Raw genomic sequence first — 18,415 nt, forward strand, 5'->3', positions numbered from 1 at the left:
GCGATGGAGGGCTCACTGGCAAAAGACAACCCGCTGCTTTTACCTCTCAACAAGGACAAAACAGTCTATGACGGATTCATCACGGTCAAGGCGAGTTCGTTAGCCAGTGGAGCGTTCCTCCTAGTTAAAACAACGAGTCTCCGAACTGCATTCGAAAATGTGTCCATTGACTGATTCCTCGCGATGGACACATAAACATGCGTGATAGAATGCAACTTAACGACATTTCCCGAGTGTCTACGAGCCGCTGGTAAATTCGGCATACGTCTTATCCTCGGACACTCTAGTCAACTGTTATTATTGATTTAGCACACTCAACTGTTACGTACCACCAAGTTACGTCGCGTCATGCTTGACGTTATATCAGCGTTACAACTGCAAAACGCAATGTTTAAATAGAGCATTTGTTGCTCGCTCTGCGTGATGTGTGCTGAATTAAAGAGTTGACGCTGTTGATTCAAATGCGGCGCAACGTTACGCTTATGACCAATGTGCACATTTGCCAGTACGCGCAGACACTTAAATGTTCAAAATTTCTCAGTGGAGTTTGGCAGGCCGCGTGTTCCCGTCCCTCTGAGTCAGTTTTAGAGTATGTAAGACTGGCTAACGTTAGCACTCCTGACTGAAACGACATAACTACTAACAATATTGCTTCGTGCCTGTCACGTCGTTTACTTTCACGCTGTGATTCTCATAGGGACAAGACTTCAGAATGAGAATAGTACTGCCACCGGATCGCCAGCTGAAACGGGCCAGGTACAGGTGATCATCTCACCTTCTCTTCACAAGACACCTATAGCTCAGGCATAATGATGCACACATTTCAAGCTAAGTGTGCCATCAAGGTTTGTGCCCAGCTGTAAGCCACAGTATGTGTTTCAGTTACTATTTGAGTTGCTGTAACGGTGCATAACTTTGTTCTTGCAGGCTGCACTGCTGTGGGCAGTTAAAACACCTGTTGCGTGGGTATGAGCACATAGTGAAGCAGGTAAAACTCCACACACAGCACCAAACCCTGTGTTGCATTTTTGTATTTTTGCTGCAAATGTGTGTGTGTGTGTCTGCCAGCTCTTACTGAGATCAGGCTGTTTGTTCAGTGTTATATATGTATGTATATAGACATATATATATATATATATATAAACATATATAAAACATATATATATGTTTTAGGGTTTTTTTGTCATGTCATTTTGGCTCCTGTTGTGTTCTGCGCATCAGCCTGGCATGGCCCTCGTCCTCGCTGTCACCCGTCAGGCTGGCCTCACTCAGAGGCGGAGAAAAAAAATATTTTTCACTGTTTAATTAACATCGCCTGGAAAATGTCCCTATTTGTTATGTGGCCCCTCAGGGTTATTTGGATGAGATTGATATTTCACCCCGGGCTGCAAAGTTCATTATTTTCACAGCCTTTAAGCTATCATTAATTATTAAAGCTGGTGGCAGCCCCCATTAATCACAAACACTGTGTTTGATTTGAATGGCTGGCTAGAGGAGGGAAGGAGGGGGGGTGGGAGAAATAGACACTGTCACTTCATTATCCTCCCATTCAAGGATGTCTTTTCTCTCTTGTTTGACTCCTCGCAGAGGCTGCAGCAGTCGGCTGATCTTGTCAGTTTCATTCTGGAGCTGAGGACCGTCTTGGTAAGGAGGGAGAATGACACAGTGGTTAGCACGGTCACTTTGACATTGTTGCTTTATGAATGAGAAGTAAATGGAAGCCTTCAGGCGCTATCAATAGCCTTGATTTTTAGAGGCACACATATGTTTTGTTAGATTAATGAAAAGTGTAACGGCCTGCGCGCTCGCCACCGAGCGCGGGCTTAAAGGGTAATTCCGGCGTTTTTGAACCTTTTGTACGTAGTTTTGGGTGTAAATGACTCGTAGGAACAAAGCGTTTGGGAATTAGTCTGTTAGATCGCCTTGTCCGGCAGCCGTGAAACAGGCTGCAGCGGCTGCAGCATAATCCTTGGGGGCAACTGCGCCCGCCAAAGTGCGTCCACTAAAGGTGCTTGTTTTTTTGCCAGTGACAGGCTCAGACTGTGTATTCTAAGTGTCTCACAGCATTATGGAAAGGAATCCCTACAGAGATACACCTACTTGACCAAGTCCAAAACTTTCTTTACCTCATTCACAGCCCAAAATATGTAAAATAAAAACCCAAACAAAAACAAACAAACAAAAAAAGGTATACAAACACTGGAATTACCCTTTAAGACTTACTGACCCTGAGTCAGTTTTTCCGGTGGGGAAGTCGTGGTGTGTGTGTGACGTGCATAGTGAACTAAGAAGCACTCCCTCCGCTGTTGCAGGAAGTGGGTCAGAAGAGCCGTCCGGAGTGCTGCTCCGTCCCGCCCCCGCAGTTTTACTCTCAGCTCATCTCCGAGATGGAGACCCTCGGGTGGCTCAAGTAAGTGACTACTGGGAGCACTGACGCCGCGCCCGGAACCAGGTTTTGTAGAGGAACGCTCGGCGATTAGATTGACGATCGCATCGACCATCAACAGCTGAAGAGACCGTTGAAGCCCCTGTTGACTTTTAAGATGATTATTCTTTATTTATTTCTTCCGCCAGTGGGGCAAAAAGCATTTATGAACAATCTTAATTAGCACGCTGTGTTAATCCACTAGTAATTTAATTTAAGTGCATTTAAATGAGATATTTGATTTAAGTGAAGTACTGAAATATAATGTTAAGCCATCTAAACCAGCCTTCCGTTGCCTTCACATTAGGGTGGCAACAAAATATTGTTGTTGTTTTTTCATCTGCAGCCTTGCGGAGTGGGACGTGACACATTCCGATTTTTCTTTTTGTCCGAGCAGCGGCCCAAAATTAGCATACGCGTTGTGGTCACCCTTCACCGTTTTTGTTTTGTTCGCTATGTGTCTTGGCCAGTTTTCCGGCTGAAATGAAGTTTTTTTTTTTTTTCTTTCTAAGTTTTAATTTTTCTCTATTTGGGCAGTGAGCACCAGCGAGTGTCCTTAAAACTAACACGAGGCGCTCTGCTGTTACTGCTGCAAATGCCTCAGCCGCTAGTTCCCTAAACGGACCACATGCATGTCCATAAATCACCTGCCGGGGGAGTGAAAGTTGGTGTCATACGGTGCCTTGTTTCAGCGTGGCACTCAGATTTCACGCTCTGCGCGCTGGCTGAGCATGAATGGGCCGGAGTGCACGTCTACTCGCCGTTTGTAGCTTGTTTTCTGCGCCGATCCAGGTAGCGACTCTTTTTGGTTTCGCAGTAGAAGTCTGTGGGCCAAACAATAGGCAACTGTAAAGACACTCACAAGCCAGAGACGAGGAGAAGTTATTGTCGTTACTGATATCAGAGTTCTTTTCTTTTTGACTTGTGTGTATTTTCCCCAGAGGTAAGATTACCATACCCAGATGTATATATGGCTACAAACCTCCGCTTATATGTAGCACTCCTTGTTTTACCCCCCCCCACCCAGCAGTGTAAACTGATTGGAGGAGCCCGCAACAATACAGCTCCACACTAACAAATGGCTCTTAATGACTTCCTTATTTTTAGTTATTGAGTTATAGTTAAATCCAGGTCACATTTAATAACTCTCGGCCCACGTGCCGCCGTCGTCTCCACCCGTCAGGAGAGAGGGGGGGGTTAGTAGGAAGATATCTGTTCTCCCCCAGCTTGGATTAAGCCTCGACTACTACACTCATTTTCCACTCTCCTATTAATGACCGCGGCCACAATTATGATATTAGCAAAATGCAAATGGCTCTAATTGAAGACACTCAGGTTTTAATAGGCGAAGGAGAACGTGTGTGTGTTGGGGGGGGGGTGGGGGGGTGAAGGTATGCTTTATACGGGAAATGGGACCAACATCATTTTCAGTGTCGTGTTACGGTTAGGAGGCATTACACACAGTGGGCCTCAATCTCCAAAGCACTCGAGATTCGCTTAGCGTCTTAATTGGTATGGGCCGCGCTAATAGCCACCAGGGGTTTTCAGCTGTAATTCTGTCTACTGATTGGGTAAGGCCAGGTAAGTGAGGCCCCCCCCCCCCATGCATCTCCATTTCTACATTTGAGAGTGTGGTCATCTTAATTGGCTGGAGGTGGCACGCCGTGTGTTTTTAATTAATGGAAAATGAGGTCAAGTGGGTCAGCCGCCACCGCTCGGTCGCCCCCTGGAAGCTCCGGGGGCGGCTCAGCACTCCACGTCACTGCTCTTCCGGGAGGAGGGGGGGGGTGTTACGTTATTAGGCCGGCTAATAAATGACTCCTGTGATCATGTGATCTAAATACAGTCACACAGTGTTGGGATTTTTACTGTTGCGTCCAGTAAGTAATGAGAATATCCTGGTTGGCACAGTTCGACTGCAAACCCGGCTAATTAATATATAGGTGTCTGTGTGTGTGTGTGTGTTTTTTTGCACATACGTTGTTTGTGTACATGTGACTTACACTGTCCTCCATTTCCTTGTGCATTTTGTCATATTTGCACATGAATTTCTCATTTCTCAACGCGCACGAGCACCACACGTGTTGACCTCACCGTTCATTAATCACATTATGGACACACACGCACACACACACAGGAGCGCCAATGTGCGTGGTCGCGCGCCGTCTGGAAGCGGCTCACTTGGCTGTGGAGTTGCAAATGGGATGCTCTCATCAGTCTTCCCGGCGGGACGTCTGACTGTCACGCTGTTTCCATCATGGCCATGTATCAGGTCAGCGTGCAAGAAAGGGACGCGGAGTGGGATCGGTGTGATCATGATATGCATTTGTGTAAGTAGATGACACTTAAGCACCGTCGCCCTTCGCCGCCGTTTGATTGCAAGCGGACACTTTTTACCAATCAGGCACGTCAGACATCATTCCATCACTCCCCCATCAAGTGTGTGTGTGTGTGTGTGTGTGTGTGTGTGTGTGTGTGTGTGTCGTCGCTCCTCTCTAACACACCCCATAAATCCTCCGCAGATATACGGCTGCGTCAGCCTCGGCACAGAGCATCCATCGCGACGTACAGTAAATCTGGAGGGGGACCGTCCAAAGCCCTTTGTCTCGGATCAGTCTTTTGTCTCCAGGTCTCGGTAGACTTGAGGAGGACTTGAGGGAGGGGAGGTGGAGGAAGTGACTCCTTCGTGGCGTGCCGGAGCGGTAAATCTGACCGCGGTGTTGGTGCGTGCTCGGGCCACAGTCGGTGTTTTGTCCTCAGCCTCAATAGGTTATAATTAGCTCAGGAAGGAGGGGTGGGGGTCTGATTTACAGGTTGACTCAAGCTGGAAAATGTGAACCCACCTTAAGGTCACTGGGAGATATTTTATGAAAGTCCAACTCCTGGAACTGCAAAAGTCATTATAGTGTTAATATAAAATTATTTTACTCAAATACCGACAGTGTTTAGTCCCGTGTCTTTAAGCAAACTCCAAACCCATTACCCATTACCCTATTTCCACCTGGTGCTAGCACGTGTTCTGTACGTGTTCTATCAAGTTCTGAAGGCAGAGCTGGTGGATTTTACAAACATCCCAAGTCTCAGGAATTAAAGTAGGATACTCTTGAGGGCCTGCCACGATGTGTAAGGTGAGGGTCATGTGACTGGCGGAGTCCGACACGGGCAACGCAAAAAAAACCAAGCTGAATATGACACACACGTTTGGCATATATATATATATATATATATATATATATATATATATATATACACTATATTGCCAAAAGTATTCACTCACCCATCCAAATAATTGAAATCAGGTGTTCCAATCACTTCCATGGCCACAGGTGTATAAAATCATGCACCAAGGCATGCAGACTGCTTCTACAAACATTTGTGATAGGATGCCACCTGTGCAAGTCCAGTTGTGAAATTTCCTCGCTCCTAAATATTCCACAGTCAACTGTCAGTGGTATTATAACAAAGTGGAAGCGATTGGGAATGACAGCAACTCAGCCACGAAGTGGTAGGCCACGTAAAATGACGGAGCGGGGTCAGCGGATGCTGAGGCGCATAGTGCGCAGAGGTCGCCAACTTTCTGCAGAGTCAATCGCTACAGACCTCTAAACTTCATGTGGCCTTCAGATTAGCTCAAGAACAGTGCGTAGAGAGCTTCATGGAATGGGTTTCCATGGCCGAGCAGCTGCATCCAAGCTATACATCACCAAGTGCAATGCAAAGCGTCGGATGCAGTGGTGTAAAGCACGCCGCCACTGGACTCTAGAGCAGCGGAGACGCGTTCTCTGGAGTGACGAATCGCGCTTCACCACCTGGCGATCTGATGGACGAGTCTGGGTTTGGCGGTTGCCAGGAGAACGGTACTTGTCTGACTGCATTGTGCGAAGTGTAAAGTTTGGTGGAGGGGGGATTATGGTGTGGGGTTGTTTTTCAGGAGCTGAGCTTGGCCCCTTAGTTCCAGTGAAAGGAACTCTGAATGCTTCAGCATACCAAGAGATTTTGGACAATTCCATGCTCCCAACTTTGTGGGAACAGTTTGGGGACGGCCCCTTCCTGTTCCAACATGACTGTGCACCAGTGCACAAAGCAAGGTCCATAAAGACATGGATGAGAGAGTTTGGTGTGGATGAACTTGACTGGCCTGAACAGAGTCCTTACCTCAACCCGATAGAACACCTTTGGGATGAATTAAAGCGGAGACTGAGAGCCAGGCCTTCTCGTCCAACATCAGTGTGTGACCTCACAAATGCGCTTCTGGAAGAATGGTCAAAAATTCCCATAAACACTTCCCAGAAGAGTTGAAGCTGTTATAGCTGCAAAGGGTGGACCGACGTCATATTAAACCCTATGGATTAAGAATGGGATGTCACTTAAGTTCATATGCGAGTCAAGGCAGGTGAGCCAATACTTTTGGCAATATAGTGTATATATATATATATACACATATATATACACATACATATATACATATAGCTCTGTTTTGGTCTCCACCAACTCCTGAGCTAGTTGCTAACTTTATCCGTGTGTGCCGTTTGGCCGCTTGCTGCTGCTCAAAACCCAGACCGAGGAAATGACTGAAGGCAGGGTAAGTGCTAACCTGTTCGGTAGCAGGGTTAGAACGTGTCTGACAGGGTTTCGTGTTCGTTTTGAATTGTTACGTGAATGCAATTCATTTGATTGAAGTGTCCCTCTGTTCATCAGTATTGTTGTTTGAATGCGTCCTTGATGATATTGCGTCAGGAAAGATGCACTCCCTCCAGCTCCTCTGCCTCAGCCAGATGATGTGATGTCCGATGAGTTACCGTTGTGCAGTCAGTGTGTGTGTGTTTGCTTCCAGTTTTATTAGAAAGCATTAAGATCCGGGGGGGGGGGGGTTTCTGTGGTGACTCGGCGTGAAAACAATGCTCTCGGCGTGATTTGGGTTTGTTGTATTCTTCCATTAGAGCGTTTTAAAAAAGGCACTTGCTGGAGACGAATACAAATAAAAAGGGCCTGTTTTTTGGAGGGGGGGGGGGGGGGTGAATGTGGAGCTGTAGCCTGATGCAATGTCACCGCATTGATACCCCGAGTGATAAATCTATAGGCAGAGCCGATGTCTCAATATTGCTGTCTGTGCCTGTGATTAACGATGGATGATGGCTGCTGTCCGTTTCACGGCGTTGTGTGTGTGTTTGTGTGTGTGTGTGTGCGCTCGTTCTCTGTGAATGGATGTTGATTTACTGCGTGCGTGTGTGTGTGTGTGTGTGCGTGCGTCCGTCTCCAGGCTGCTCTCCATTGACACGGAGTTCCGAACGCTGAGGCTGAAGGCGGAAGACTCCTCCGGAAGGCAGCACATTCTCACTGTTAAACTCAAGCCTAAGGTGAGACACACACACACACACATACACACACACTCTCTCTCTCCTGCACGCACAGAAACGCACACACACAGTTTACCGCGAGGATAATTTTCACACTGTAAATTATTCATCATCAAATGGAACACTCTGCGGCTTGACGTTGACCTACAGCCAATCCAAATCCAAACAGTCCGACTTCGCCAAACGCATACGGGGTGACGTTCAATTTGCTGATAGCAAATCAGCGGTTTACATCTGCACCCCTAAATCTGGGTCAAACTGGAGAGGATGTGGAGAGGCATGATAACCCGCTGTGACTGAGATGTAGCACAGATAAAACATCTCCACACAGACCTCAGCGTGATGGGAAAACTCTTCCTTCTGTGCATAAAAAAAAAAAAAAAAACCCAACACACCCACCACTCATCTGCATAGCTGCCGCCTCTGCCCGCTGCTATTTGGGAGAGGCGTGCGGAAGGTAAAGGTAGGCTGGTGAAAACGGCAGCGCAACACGGGGCCGTTTGAAATGTTCGCATGTCACGGATCTCCAAATTGTCTGATGAGAGGCGACCAGTGATGTTTTGTTCCAGGGAACTGATTTCAGTGCTGAATTCGTAGATGCATCTAGACTGGACTCGCATGCTGAAAATTGAAAGTTGAAAGTTGGCTCGGGGGAACCCCTCACGAGCTCCCAGGGCCCCCATTGTAAGAGCCGCCGCTCCTCCTAGTAAAAGAATATCAATCAAAAAAAAAAAAGACGTATAATCGGACGTTACTGTTAACCTTTTTAAGGGATGATTCCAAGTGTATTTCAACTGGGGCTCTAATTTTTGTAGTTCTGGTTTTTAGTGATGTCGCCGCGTTTCCACATCTCGGCTGTTGTTCTAGAAAGTTCAATTCTGGTTTTAGTGATAGAAATGATGGCCAAAACTAGAGAAAAAAAAAGGAGAGGAAACGACCCAGTAGATATATTTTCTGTCTGTATAAGGCTGACTCAAAGTTTCTTTGGTCAGACATTTACATTGAAATGACAGTTACATTATTACAATTACAAGAATGAAGGAATGGGCCCCCATCCTTCATTAAATAGACCCTCCCTCCCAGTCGTCTTGATAAGATCACAGATCGCAATTGTGGCTAAAGTGTACAATTTTAAGAAATACTTTTAAGTACATTTTACTCTGGTTCAAGTCAGGTGCAGGTTTTCTGAAACTCTTTGTAGAACTTCAGTCGGAGTGGAGCGTCTAGTAGCTGGCAGGAGTGCGAGTATCTCACAGTGGGGTTCGCGTATTCTGGGCATGGTGGGTGAGTGGCTTGGTGAGGTGGTGCTTACCTAAGCCCAGATGACATCCACCCAGGGTAGGGTGGTGGGACCCCACTCTGTGCCCACCTGCCCGCCTGCCCCCGCCCCCCCCTCTGGCACCGGGTAAAAATAGCTTGGGAGTGCTCCGGCAGCTGCTTCCACCAGATCCGGCGCCAGGCCGTCCCTCACCGGGCACAGCTAGGGAGGAGGCAGCGAGCGCTGGCATGGACACACGGAGGCTTGGATGGCAGGGGAGTGAGGGAGGAGGACGAAGAGTAACTTTGTGGACAAGGTGAAGGGGGGGGGGCGCGAAATCTGGCTTATGCGTACCGACCAAAGCTTCTCATCAAGGGCTTAAGGAGGTTTTGGCAACGTATTAAAGCACTAATGCCAGGGTTTACTGTGAAATTCTCTAATAAAAGACGCAATTCAAATAATGAGCACTTAATAAATGTCAGTTGCTAATAAAGGCCTGGCAAAAAAAAACATTGAGGAGGGGTGGAATTACCTGTATAATGATGGCTCGCCTGATTTAATTCAGCATAATGTGTTCTCACAGTACTAATTGAATGTTGACTAAGCCACCCCCCCCCTTAAACTAGCTGCGGCTAAGCTAGCTGATTGCGCTAACGTTAGCTCGTCAGGGAATCTCTCATTGAAACGGCAAATCACGAGCGTGTAGTGTGGTGCCTCGCCTCAGGAGATCATTTAGCCTTTCCATTCAAATGAGGTCTTCCTTTAAGATGCACAACCGTCCCATCTTCTGCACCCACAGCACCCTGCAGAGGCTCCCGAATGCTCAGCCGACCTGCCGGTCCCCCTGGCCATAACCTGGACGCCACAGGTACGCACACCCGCGCACCTCTACGCCCGCAAGTTGTTGTTGCTCGCCCCGCAGATGATGTTTGTCCATTTGTCGTGAAAATTGTAGAATTTGTCTACTTTCTGGTACTTGAAGGACAGGGCTTAAAAGCTGATCAAAGGTCAGCGTTGGCTGGCTAGTACTCGTGATGTGTCACCAACCCTAACCAGGGTTCCGGCTGTTAAGTCACGGGAAATCGGCCTAGAGTCTGTCACATTATTATGTATTTGTCAAACACTTGATTTGATGGTATTTTCAGATTCGCCTTGTTTTTGATTCGACTTCAGAGCCTTTTAATGTTTGGTAATGTGACGTTTTGAGACTCAAGCTGTGATTAAGGGCTACGCAAATACACTAGACTCATCCTATTGCCACCCATTGCATAATAATGTGACAGAACACTTCTCCACCTGCTGTATGAAGACGTTTTTTTTTCCTTTCTGCAGCCCACTATAATTGGCATAAAACTGTTTTGATGTAAAACCAGCTGTGGGCTCTTTGTATCTCTTTGCTTCCTCGTTATTGTTGTTTGCCGTCGTGCTTTGCTTCTTTCACTCCGGCTCTCCTTTTCATCCCTGTCACTGCCTCTGAGTCTGTGTGTGCCACTTACACTCGCGTGCGCGCGCACACACACACACACACACACACACACACACACACACACACACACACACACACGTCTTGTTTTTTTTGTTTTTTTACACTCACACCAACAGTGCCTTTGTCCATCATAAAAACTACTGCTCCATATCTGAGCATTGCTGGACCGTTCTTGCTGTCAGTGTGTGTGTGTGTGTGTGTGTGTGTGTGTGTGTGTGTGTGTGTGTGTGTGTGTGTGTGTGTGTGTGTGTGTGTGTGTGTGTGTGTGTGTGTGTGTGTGTGTAGAGTGACTGTGTAGGCAAGAGAGGAGAGAACAGTGAGAAAGAGAATTTGAGCAGAGAGATGCTAATGTGCAGGCATATCCGTGTGTGTGTGTGTGTGTGTGTGTGTGTGTGTGTGTGTGATACATGGCAGGCGTACAGTGAGGACCAGCTTAGAACAGCGCTACCGTATGGAGCCTGTCTGCCTGCTGGGCCGTTGATGGATCTCTCCCACACTGCAACATGAAGTGTATGTGTGTGTGTATGTGCTTGCATCTGTGCCAAGTGTGTTTTTCTGTCTGATGTGTGAAGTGTGTGTGTGTGTGTGTGTGTGTGTGTGTGTGTGTGTGTGTGTGTGTGTGTGTGTGTGTGTGGGGGGGGGGGGGGGGGGGGGGGGGGGGGGGGGGGGGGGGGGCCTGTCTGTCGGCAGTCCTGACATGTTCATTTGAATGAGTAATTATTGCCTGCTCTGTTGCAGGGCCAAGACATGCCACTCTGTGCATTTGTGTGGAACTAGAATGGGAAGAGAAATAAACCTGTGTGTGTGTGTGTGTGTGTGTGTGTGTGGTTTGTGTTCTTTGTGCTTGCAGACGATACAAAGGTGATTTTTTTTTAACAACCAAAAACTGCACGAATTAAGAAACTGAGGAGGTTTCAGTGTGAATAAAAAGGTGCCAGCTGAGCCACTGTTGAACGCACATCATAGCTTGACTCAGAATCCTGCCTCTGTGTGTGTGTGTGTGTGTGTGTGTGTGTGTGTGTGTGTGTGTGTGTGTGTGTGTGTGTGTGTGTTGTCTTGTCTTGTCTATCCAAGCAACACATATATAGTGTTTTTGAAGGTCATGGCTGATACTGTAGGTGCGAAACTAACCTATGGTCTTCATTATCAATCAATAAATGAGGCTACCGTTTAATTTTGGGATCCAGTCAAACTTTAACATCGATAAGAAACGAAGCGGCAAAAGAAACTATCATTTCTCCAGTAAAAATAAGCGTCATTTTCTAAAGATGACTTTTCTCGGAATTGGATGATTAAACAGTTATTTGATGGGTTGCTTCAACCCCCAGCCGTTAGTATTGAGTTTAATGTTTTATCTTTTTTCAACTTGACCACTTTTAATTTGCGGAAAAGTGTCGGAGGAGTTGGTTTTTATTTTATTTATTTATTTATTTTTTTTCTCCAGAATGTGGACTAAAGCATTATTTGTTACTGGCGAGCTCCTCGAGGCAGGTTTCACTGCAGATTTGACGCGCTCAAGTGAATCCTCCCACACCCGCTCTCAGACGATTTCTTTGGTCATGACAAATGTCATAAAGGCGCAAAAATACACACATATATCATTAAAATGCTCAAGAGAACAAATTATTTTAGCATAACACAGGAAAGAGAGCAACATCTGTACCCGACCGATTCCCTTTCCAGTCCTGTAGGATATATATATACATATATATATACACATATACGTATATGTGTGTATATATATATATACATATATGTGTGTGTGTGTATATATATATATATATATATGCCACATTGATAGGAGTATTTTAAACACTTAACTGATATTATTCTTATTGTTAGCTACAAAAAAAAAAAAAGATGGCAAACATAACACATCATTAACGCATAGTCAAGATAGTACCATTAAACATTTGTCCAGACTGTCATGGCCGTCTCAGAAGGACAACGCTAATTGATATATAAGTAATAAACAAATGTATATTTAATATATATAACCATATACAACTTTAGAGATCAAACATCTAAACTTCCCTTGAGTGAGAAAATGAAATGAGAAAAAAGTAAAATAAATGCTTCATGCGTGCTGCCTCCAACTCCTCTATGGAGAATACGGGAACGTTGGCGCACTCAACAGCAGATTAGAGCACATTCATCATGAAATGCCGCGTTAAGTGATTTGTGATTTTTAAGATTATCATTATTTTATTTTTAACAATAATGAGTGAGTAATTCCTTCTTTTTTCTCTCTCTCTCTCTCTCTCCCGTGAATCAGAAGCTGCTCAGCGAGAGAAGAATTGAAAACGCGTTCAAAGCAGTAAAAGTTCAAATAGCGTGCATGTAAAGAGGAGTGGGTTCTTTCAGCCGGGCTGCTTTTTTTTTTTTTTTTTTAAGAGCTAAATTGGGGTCAGTCAGAGATAGCATAAATAGATAATATCTCGGCTCAGGCTCCGTCTCTTTCGTACTTTCTTCCAGCCCTCCGCTCTCACTCGTGTTGCTCTCACAGATACAGCAGGAATTCAATTACCAGCTCTTCTTCCTTCTTTTTTTTTTTTTTCCCTCTTTTCCTCCTCCTCCTTCTTCTTTCTGCACTGGGCCTAGCGTAGTTATCCTGAGCTGTAACCGTAATCATGCCACTGGCATTAATTGGGCTTAATTGCCGAGGCTCTCAGCACCTGGACGATGCTTAATTGTGTGCACTGTGCTGGCACAATGACCCATAATTTTTGGTTCATTTTTTTTTACCCCCCTAATTTTTTCCCTCTCATTCCATCTGTATTGCTCTCAGTCACCTCTATCAGCCTCCCTTTCTCTTCTGTCTGTCTGTCTGTCTGTCTGTCTTTCTGTCTGTCTGTCTATGCGCACGCCTTAAAGTTTTTACAGTTTCGACCAACTGGTCAATTGCTATCTGCTCTGTCAGTTCACGTCTGGTTGCCTCAAATAAGATGTGGAAAGTCCTCATGCGTTTGGTTGTATCAAAAACTAAAAATTCAGCTTCTCATTGTGCTAATCATAAACTAATAATAGGATTAATAATAACAATACATTGGATACAAAGGATTTAATATTTTGGCCCATAAAATATCAGAAAACCATGAAAAATGTACCTCATTTTCCCAGAGTGCAAATTGACGTATTCAAGTTACTTGTTTTGTCCAAAGATCTTTTATAGAGTTAGTGATAGAGTTTACTATCAATAAAACACTAACGCAACATTTGAGAAGCTGGAATCAGAGAATGTTTAGCATTTGTAGCCATGCTAGCGTCACTTTGGTCCAGACTGAAATATATACAGTGCATCCGGAAAGTATTCACAGCGCTTCACTTTTTCCACATTTTGTTATGTTGCAGCCTTATACCAAAATGGATTAAATTCATTTTTTCCTCAAAATTCTACACACAACACCCCATAATGACAATGTGAAAAAAGTTTATTTGAGATTTTTGCAAATTTATTAAAAATAAAAAGCCTGAGAAATCACATGTACATAAGTATTCACAGCCTTTGCTCAATACTTTGTTGATGCACCTTTGGCAGCAATTACAGCCTCAAGTCTTTTTGAATATGATGCCACAAGCTTGGCACACCTATCTTTGGGCAGTTTCACCCATTCCTCTTTGCAGCACCTCTCAAGCTCCATCAGGTTGGATGGGAAGCGTCGGTGCACACTCTGTACTTTGCTGCATTCATCTTTCCCTCTATCCTGACTAGTCTCCCAGTTCCTGCCGCTGAAAAACATCCCCACAGCATGATGCTGCCACCACCATGCTTCACTGTAGGGATGGTATTGGCCTGGTGATGAGCGGTGCCTGGTTTCCTCCAAACGTGACGCCTGGCATTCACACCAAAGAGTTCAATCTTTGTCTCATCAGACCAGAGAATTTTGTTTCTCATGGTCTGAGAGTCCTTCAGGTGCCTTTTGGCAAACTCCAGGCGGGCTGCTATGTGCCTTTTACTAAGGAGTGGCTTCCGTCTGGCCACTCTACCATACAGGCCTGATTGGTGGATTGCTGCAGAGATGGTTGTCCTTCTGGAAGGTTCTCCTCTCTCCACAGAGGAACTCTGGAGCTCTGACAGAGTGACCATCGGGTTCTTGGTCACCTCCCTGACTAAGGCCCTTCTCCCCCGATTACTCAGTTTAGATGGCCGGCCAGCTCTAGGAAGAGTCCTGGTGGTTCCGAACTTCTTCCACTTACAGATGATGGAGGCCACTGTGCTCATTGGGACCTTCAAAGCAGCAGAAATTTTTCTGTAACCTTCCCCAGATTTGTGCCTCGAGACAATCCTGTCTCGGAGGTCTACAGACAATTCCTTTGACTTCATGCTTGGTTTGTGCTCTGACATGCACTGTCAACTGTGGGACCTTATATAGACAGGTGTGTGCCTTTCCAAATCATGTCCAATCAACTGAATTTACCACAGGTGGACTCCAATTAAGCTGCAGAAACATCTCAAGGATGATCAGTGGAAACAGGATGCACCTGAGCTCAATTTTGAGCTTCATGGCAAAGGCTGTGAATACTTATGTACATGTGATTTCTTAGTTTTTTATTTTTAATAAATTTGCAAAAATTTCAAAAAAAACTTTTTTCACATTGTCATTATGGGGTGTTGTGTGTAGAATTTTGAGGAAAAAAATTAATTTAATCCATTTTGGAATAAGGGTGTAACATAACAAAATGTGGAAAAAGTGAAGCGCCGTGAATACTTTCCGGATGCACTGTATATCAACCACTGTGGGATAGATTGCCAAGAAATGTGGTAAAGACATTCATGTTTCCCTAAGGATAGAAAAGTATGTATGTATGTATGTATGTGCCAGAAAAGTATGTGTGTGTTTATGTATGTATGGAGGTGATCAATTCTGTCTCTAATAGTTAGAATTTTATCATTGAAGAAGCTCATGAAGTCATCACTGCTGAGGGTTATATATCCTCTGGCTTTACAGAGGGCCTTCCTATAAGTTTTAAGACTATCTTGCCAAATTAAACGTGATTCCTCCAGTTTGGTGGAGCGCCATTTCCTTTCAAGTTTCTGCACCGTTTGCTGTAATTTGCGGGTTTGGGTGTTATATCACGGAGCTGACTTCTATCTTTGTCTTATTATCTTCTTTTTTAGAGGGGCAATAGAGTCAAATGTCAATCGCGTTGAGCCTGCAGCACTGTCAACAACATTGTCTATTTGAGAGGGACGAAGGTTAGCATAGGAGTCCTCAGTTGTATTGAGACATGGCACTGAATTAAATGCCGATGGAATCACTTCCTTAAATTTAGCTACAGCACTATCAGATAGATATCCGGTGTAGGCTTTTTTGCCAGTAATAGCAATTCAAAAGTTATTAAATTAAAAAAAAAATCAGAAAACAAAGGATTCTATGGAAAGACTATTAGATGTTCGATTTCAAGTCCAGGGAGTCATTACCGCCGACGTGAATAACAATCTTACTGTATTTACGCTTATCCTTAGCCAGCAGTTTTAAATTTGATTCAGTGTCGCCCCCTCTGGCCCCAGGAACACATTTCACTGTGGTCGCTGGTGTCGCTAACTTCACGTTTCTGACTGGAGCTGCCAATTACCAGAATCTGATTCTCAGCGGGTGTGTCGCTGAGCGGGGAGAACCTGTTAGAAACGTGAAGTGGCTGGTGGTGAACCGTGGGCTTCTGCTGAGGGCCATGCTTCTTTCGGACAGTCACCCAGCCTCTCTGGGTGCTCGGGAACTGCCAGGGGACGGCTAGCGGGAGCTGCACTGAGTCGGTCGCTAAATAAACTACATTTATTACATTTACCATTATCACTAAAGGAGGCGGGGGAGTAACTAAACATCTGACGCACCGAGCAGGAGAGTGAGAAGGAGAGAGAGACGCCACCGCTAGCTGCTAGGCTAATGTATCAAACAGAGTAGTGTGTAAACAAAAAGTCGCTAATCAGTGTTAAGCAGAACTAGTGTACGTTTAAGTGGTTAGCGGCTGATTAGCCGCTGTAATGAAATATTTAACAAGCAAATTTAACTTGTTTGAGCTTAGAGCAGGCAAACACCAGTGACACAGAAACCGGAAGTGAAGCAATACGCTTACCGCAGTACGCCAGTACGTCAGCCGTGTGGTATGTCTGCATGTATGTGCCAGAAATGTATGTGTGTATGTGGTTTTGAGTGAAATGTCCCGACAACTGTTTGATGGATTGTCATGCTATTTAATACACACATTCATGCCCCCTAACTGTGGTCGACTAGCTTCTAATAGCGCCATCATCAGCCATCAGTTTGTCCAGTACTTAGCTGCATGACCAAATACCTGCAAAACTAAAGACATTCCCATCAGCCTCAGCTGTACGTAGCATGCTAACATGCAAACGTGGTAAAGCATGCTAACGTTAGCATCTAACTCAAAGCACAGCTGTGCCTAAATACAGCCTGAGAGAGCTGCAAGCGGGGCTAAAGACTCTTACGCCGTGTTGCATTGAACACGTACTTTACACGCTCTACTCCGACTGGACAGTTTTCTGACGTAGCCGCCGTACTCCATGCAAGGAAGTTGTTCATTTCTTGCAGTATAGTTTGTTTCCCCAAGTTTCTTTTTTTTATTTATTTTTTTACTTTGGACAAAGCCAAGCTAGCTGTTCTCCCCTGCTTCCAGTCTTTAAGCTAAGCTAGGCTAATTGCCTTCTGGCTCCAGCTCTGTACTTAAGGCAAAAAGTGTCTTTCTTTCTAGTTTTGTTAAGTGACCGTTGTGCTTGTTCTGGTCTGGTTTTGTCAGAGTACCCTGAGCCATCTCCACAGCCAGTTCCTGCTGGTTTTGGAGTCCCTGACCGAGTTCTGGGACGTCCTGGACGAGATCGACGGTAAAACCTGGATCCTGGAGCCGGAAAAACCCAGGCGGTCGGACACCATGAGGCGGATCGCCATCGGTACGGTGCACGCGAAGGACAAAGACGAGTCGGGACGGTTTATATATGGAACCCAGTATCACATGCTGTCTCGTTGGACTTAACAGGTTGATGATGATCTGAACCGATCCAACACTAAATAAATAATATCACTGTCTGTGTATCTGTGTGCGCAGAAAACAACGTATCCATCAAAGTGGAGGTGGATCCCAGACACCCCAAGATGCTGCCAGAGTGCTGCCTGCTGGGAGCCGAGCACGGTGGGTAGGACCCCAGAGACATGGCAACACTTGAAAGTGTGTTTTCAGGCGCCGCAAGAGCATGAGAAGTGTATCTGCACTGATACACACCCCGAACCTGACACACTGTATTAAAGCATGTGAAATCATCTGCTCATTATAATGCAGTTATCAGGTGCCCATGAGGTCTGTGAGCTTCTTAAGGTGCTTTTAGGAACCACAGGCGAGGCACCGAAGGTGACAGCCACCGATGAAACCGGTTTTTCACGGTCAACTTGACTGACAGACAGTAAGCAAGTCGTTTCGGATTATCCATTCTGTCCCTTCCGAAGGTCAAACGGGGAGACTAAGTTTGTTTTTAAAAGTGGGGCTGACAACCAGAAAAATAAAATAAAACTGTATAATAACCTAGCACACGACGCATTAGAATGACACTGGTCTTTGTGCTTTCCAGAAGTCTAATAAGAACAAAAAATGTCTTATTTAACACTGAACATTATTTAATTTCATTGATGGAGAACTGAGAGATTAAGCTGTATCTACATCTACGCAAACAGCTGTTCTTGTCTCAGAGACTGTTGCTTTTTTTTTTTTTTTTTTAAATTAGGTTAACAAAAATCACTGTGAATTAAAAAACTTTTTTTTTTTCTTTCAGTGCTGCGTTTGGCCTCGACGAGCTGCTTCACTCAGGTTAGGGCAGCGCCTATGTGGCCTGAGAGGCGAAACCCAGGGCCAAAAAAAAAAACAGTACAGTAATCGCTGCT

At 45.2% G+C, this 18,415-nt stretch overlaps 1 protein-coding gene across 1 annotated transcript in view; it reads left to right on the top strand.

The window, feature by feature from the left end:
* fancl (FA complementation group L) overlaps positions 1-18,415 on the top strand; it is a 23,277-nt gene continuing 4,862 nt past the window's right edge. The window contains exons 1-9 of the mRNA XM_070915581.1: positions 1-90; positions 698-756; positions 928-988; positions 1,588-1,644; positions 2,313-2,410; positions 7,686-7,782; positions 9,840-9,908; positions 17,283-17,433; positions 17,589-17,672. Coding sequence (XP_070771682.1) covers positions 4-90; positions 698-756; positions 928-988; positions 1,588-1,644; positions 2,313-2,410; positions 7,686-7,782; positions 9,840-9,908; positions 17,283-17,433; positions 17,589-17,672 — 763 coding nt within the window. The 5' untranslated portion in view covers positions 1-3. The remainder of the gene's footprint in view (positions 91-697; positions 757-927; positions 989-1,587; positions 1,645-2,312; positions 2,411-7,685; positions 7,783-9,839; positions 9,909-17,282; positions 17,434-17,588; positions 17,673-18,415) is intronic.

The sequence above is a fragment of the Enoplosus armatus genome, chromosome 12, assembly GCF_043641665.1.
Source record: "Enoplosus armatus isolate fEnoArm2 chromosome 12, fEnoArm2.hap1, whole genome shotgun sequence".
NCBI classification, from domain to species: Eukaryota; Metazoa; Chordata; class Actinopteri; order Centrarchiformes; family Enoplosidae; genus Enoplosus; species Enoplosus armatus.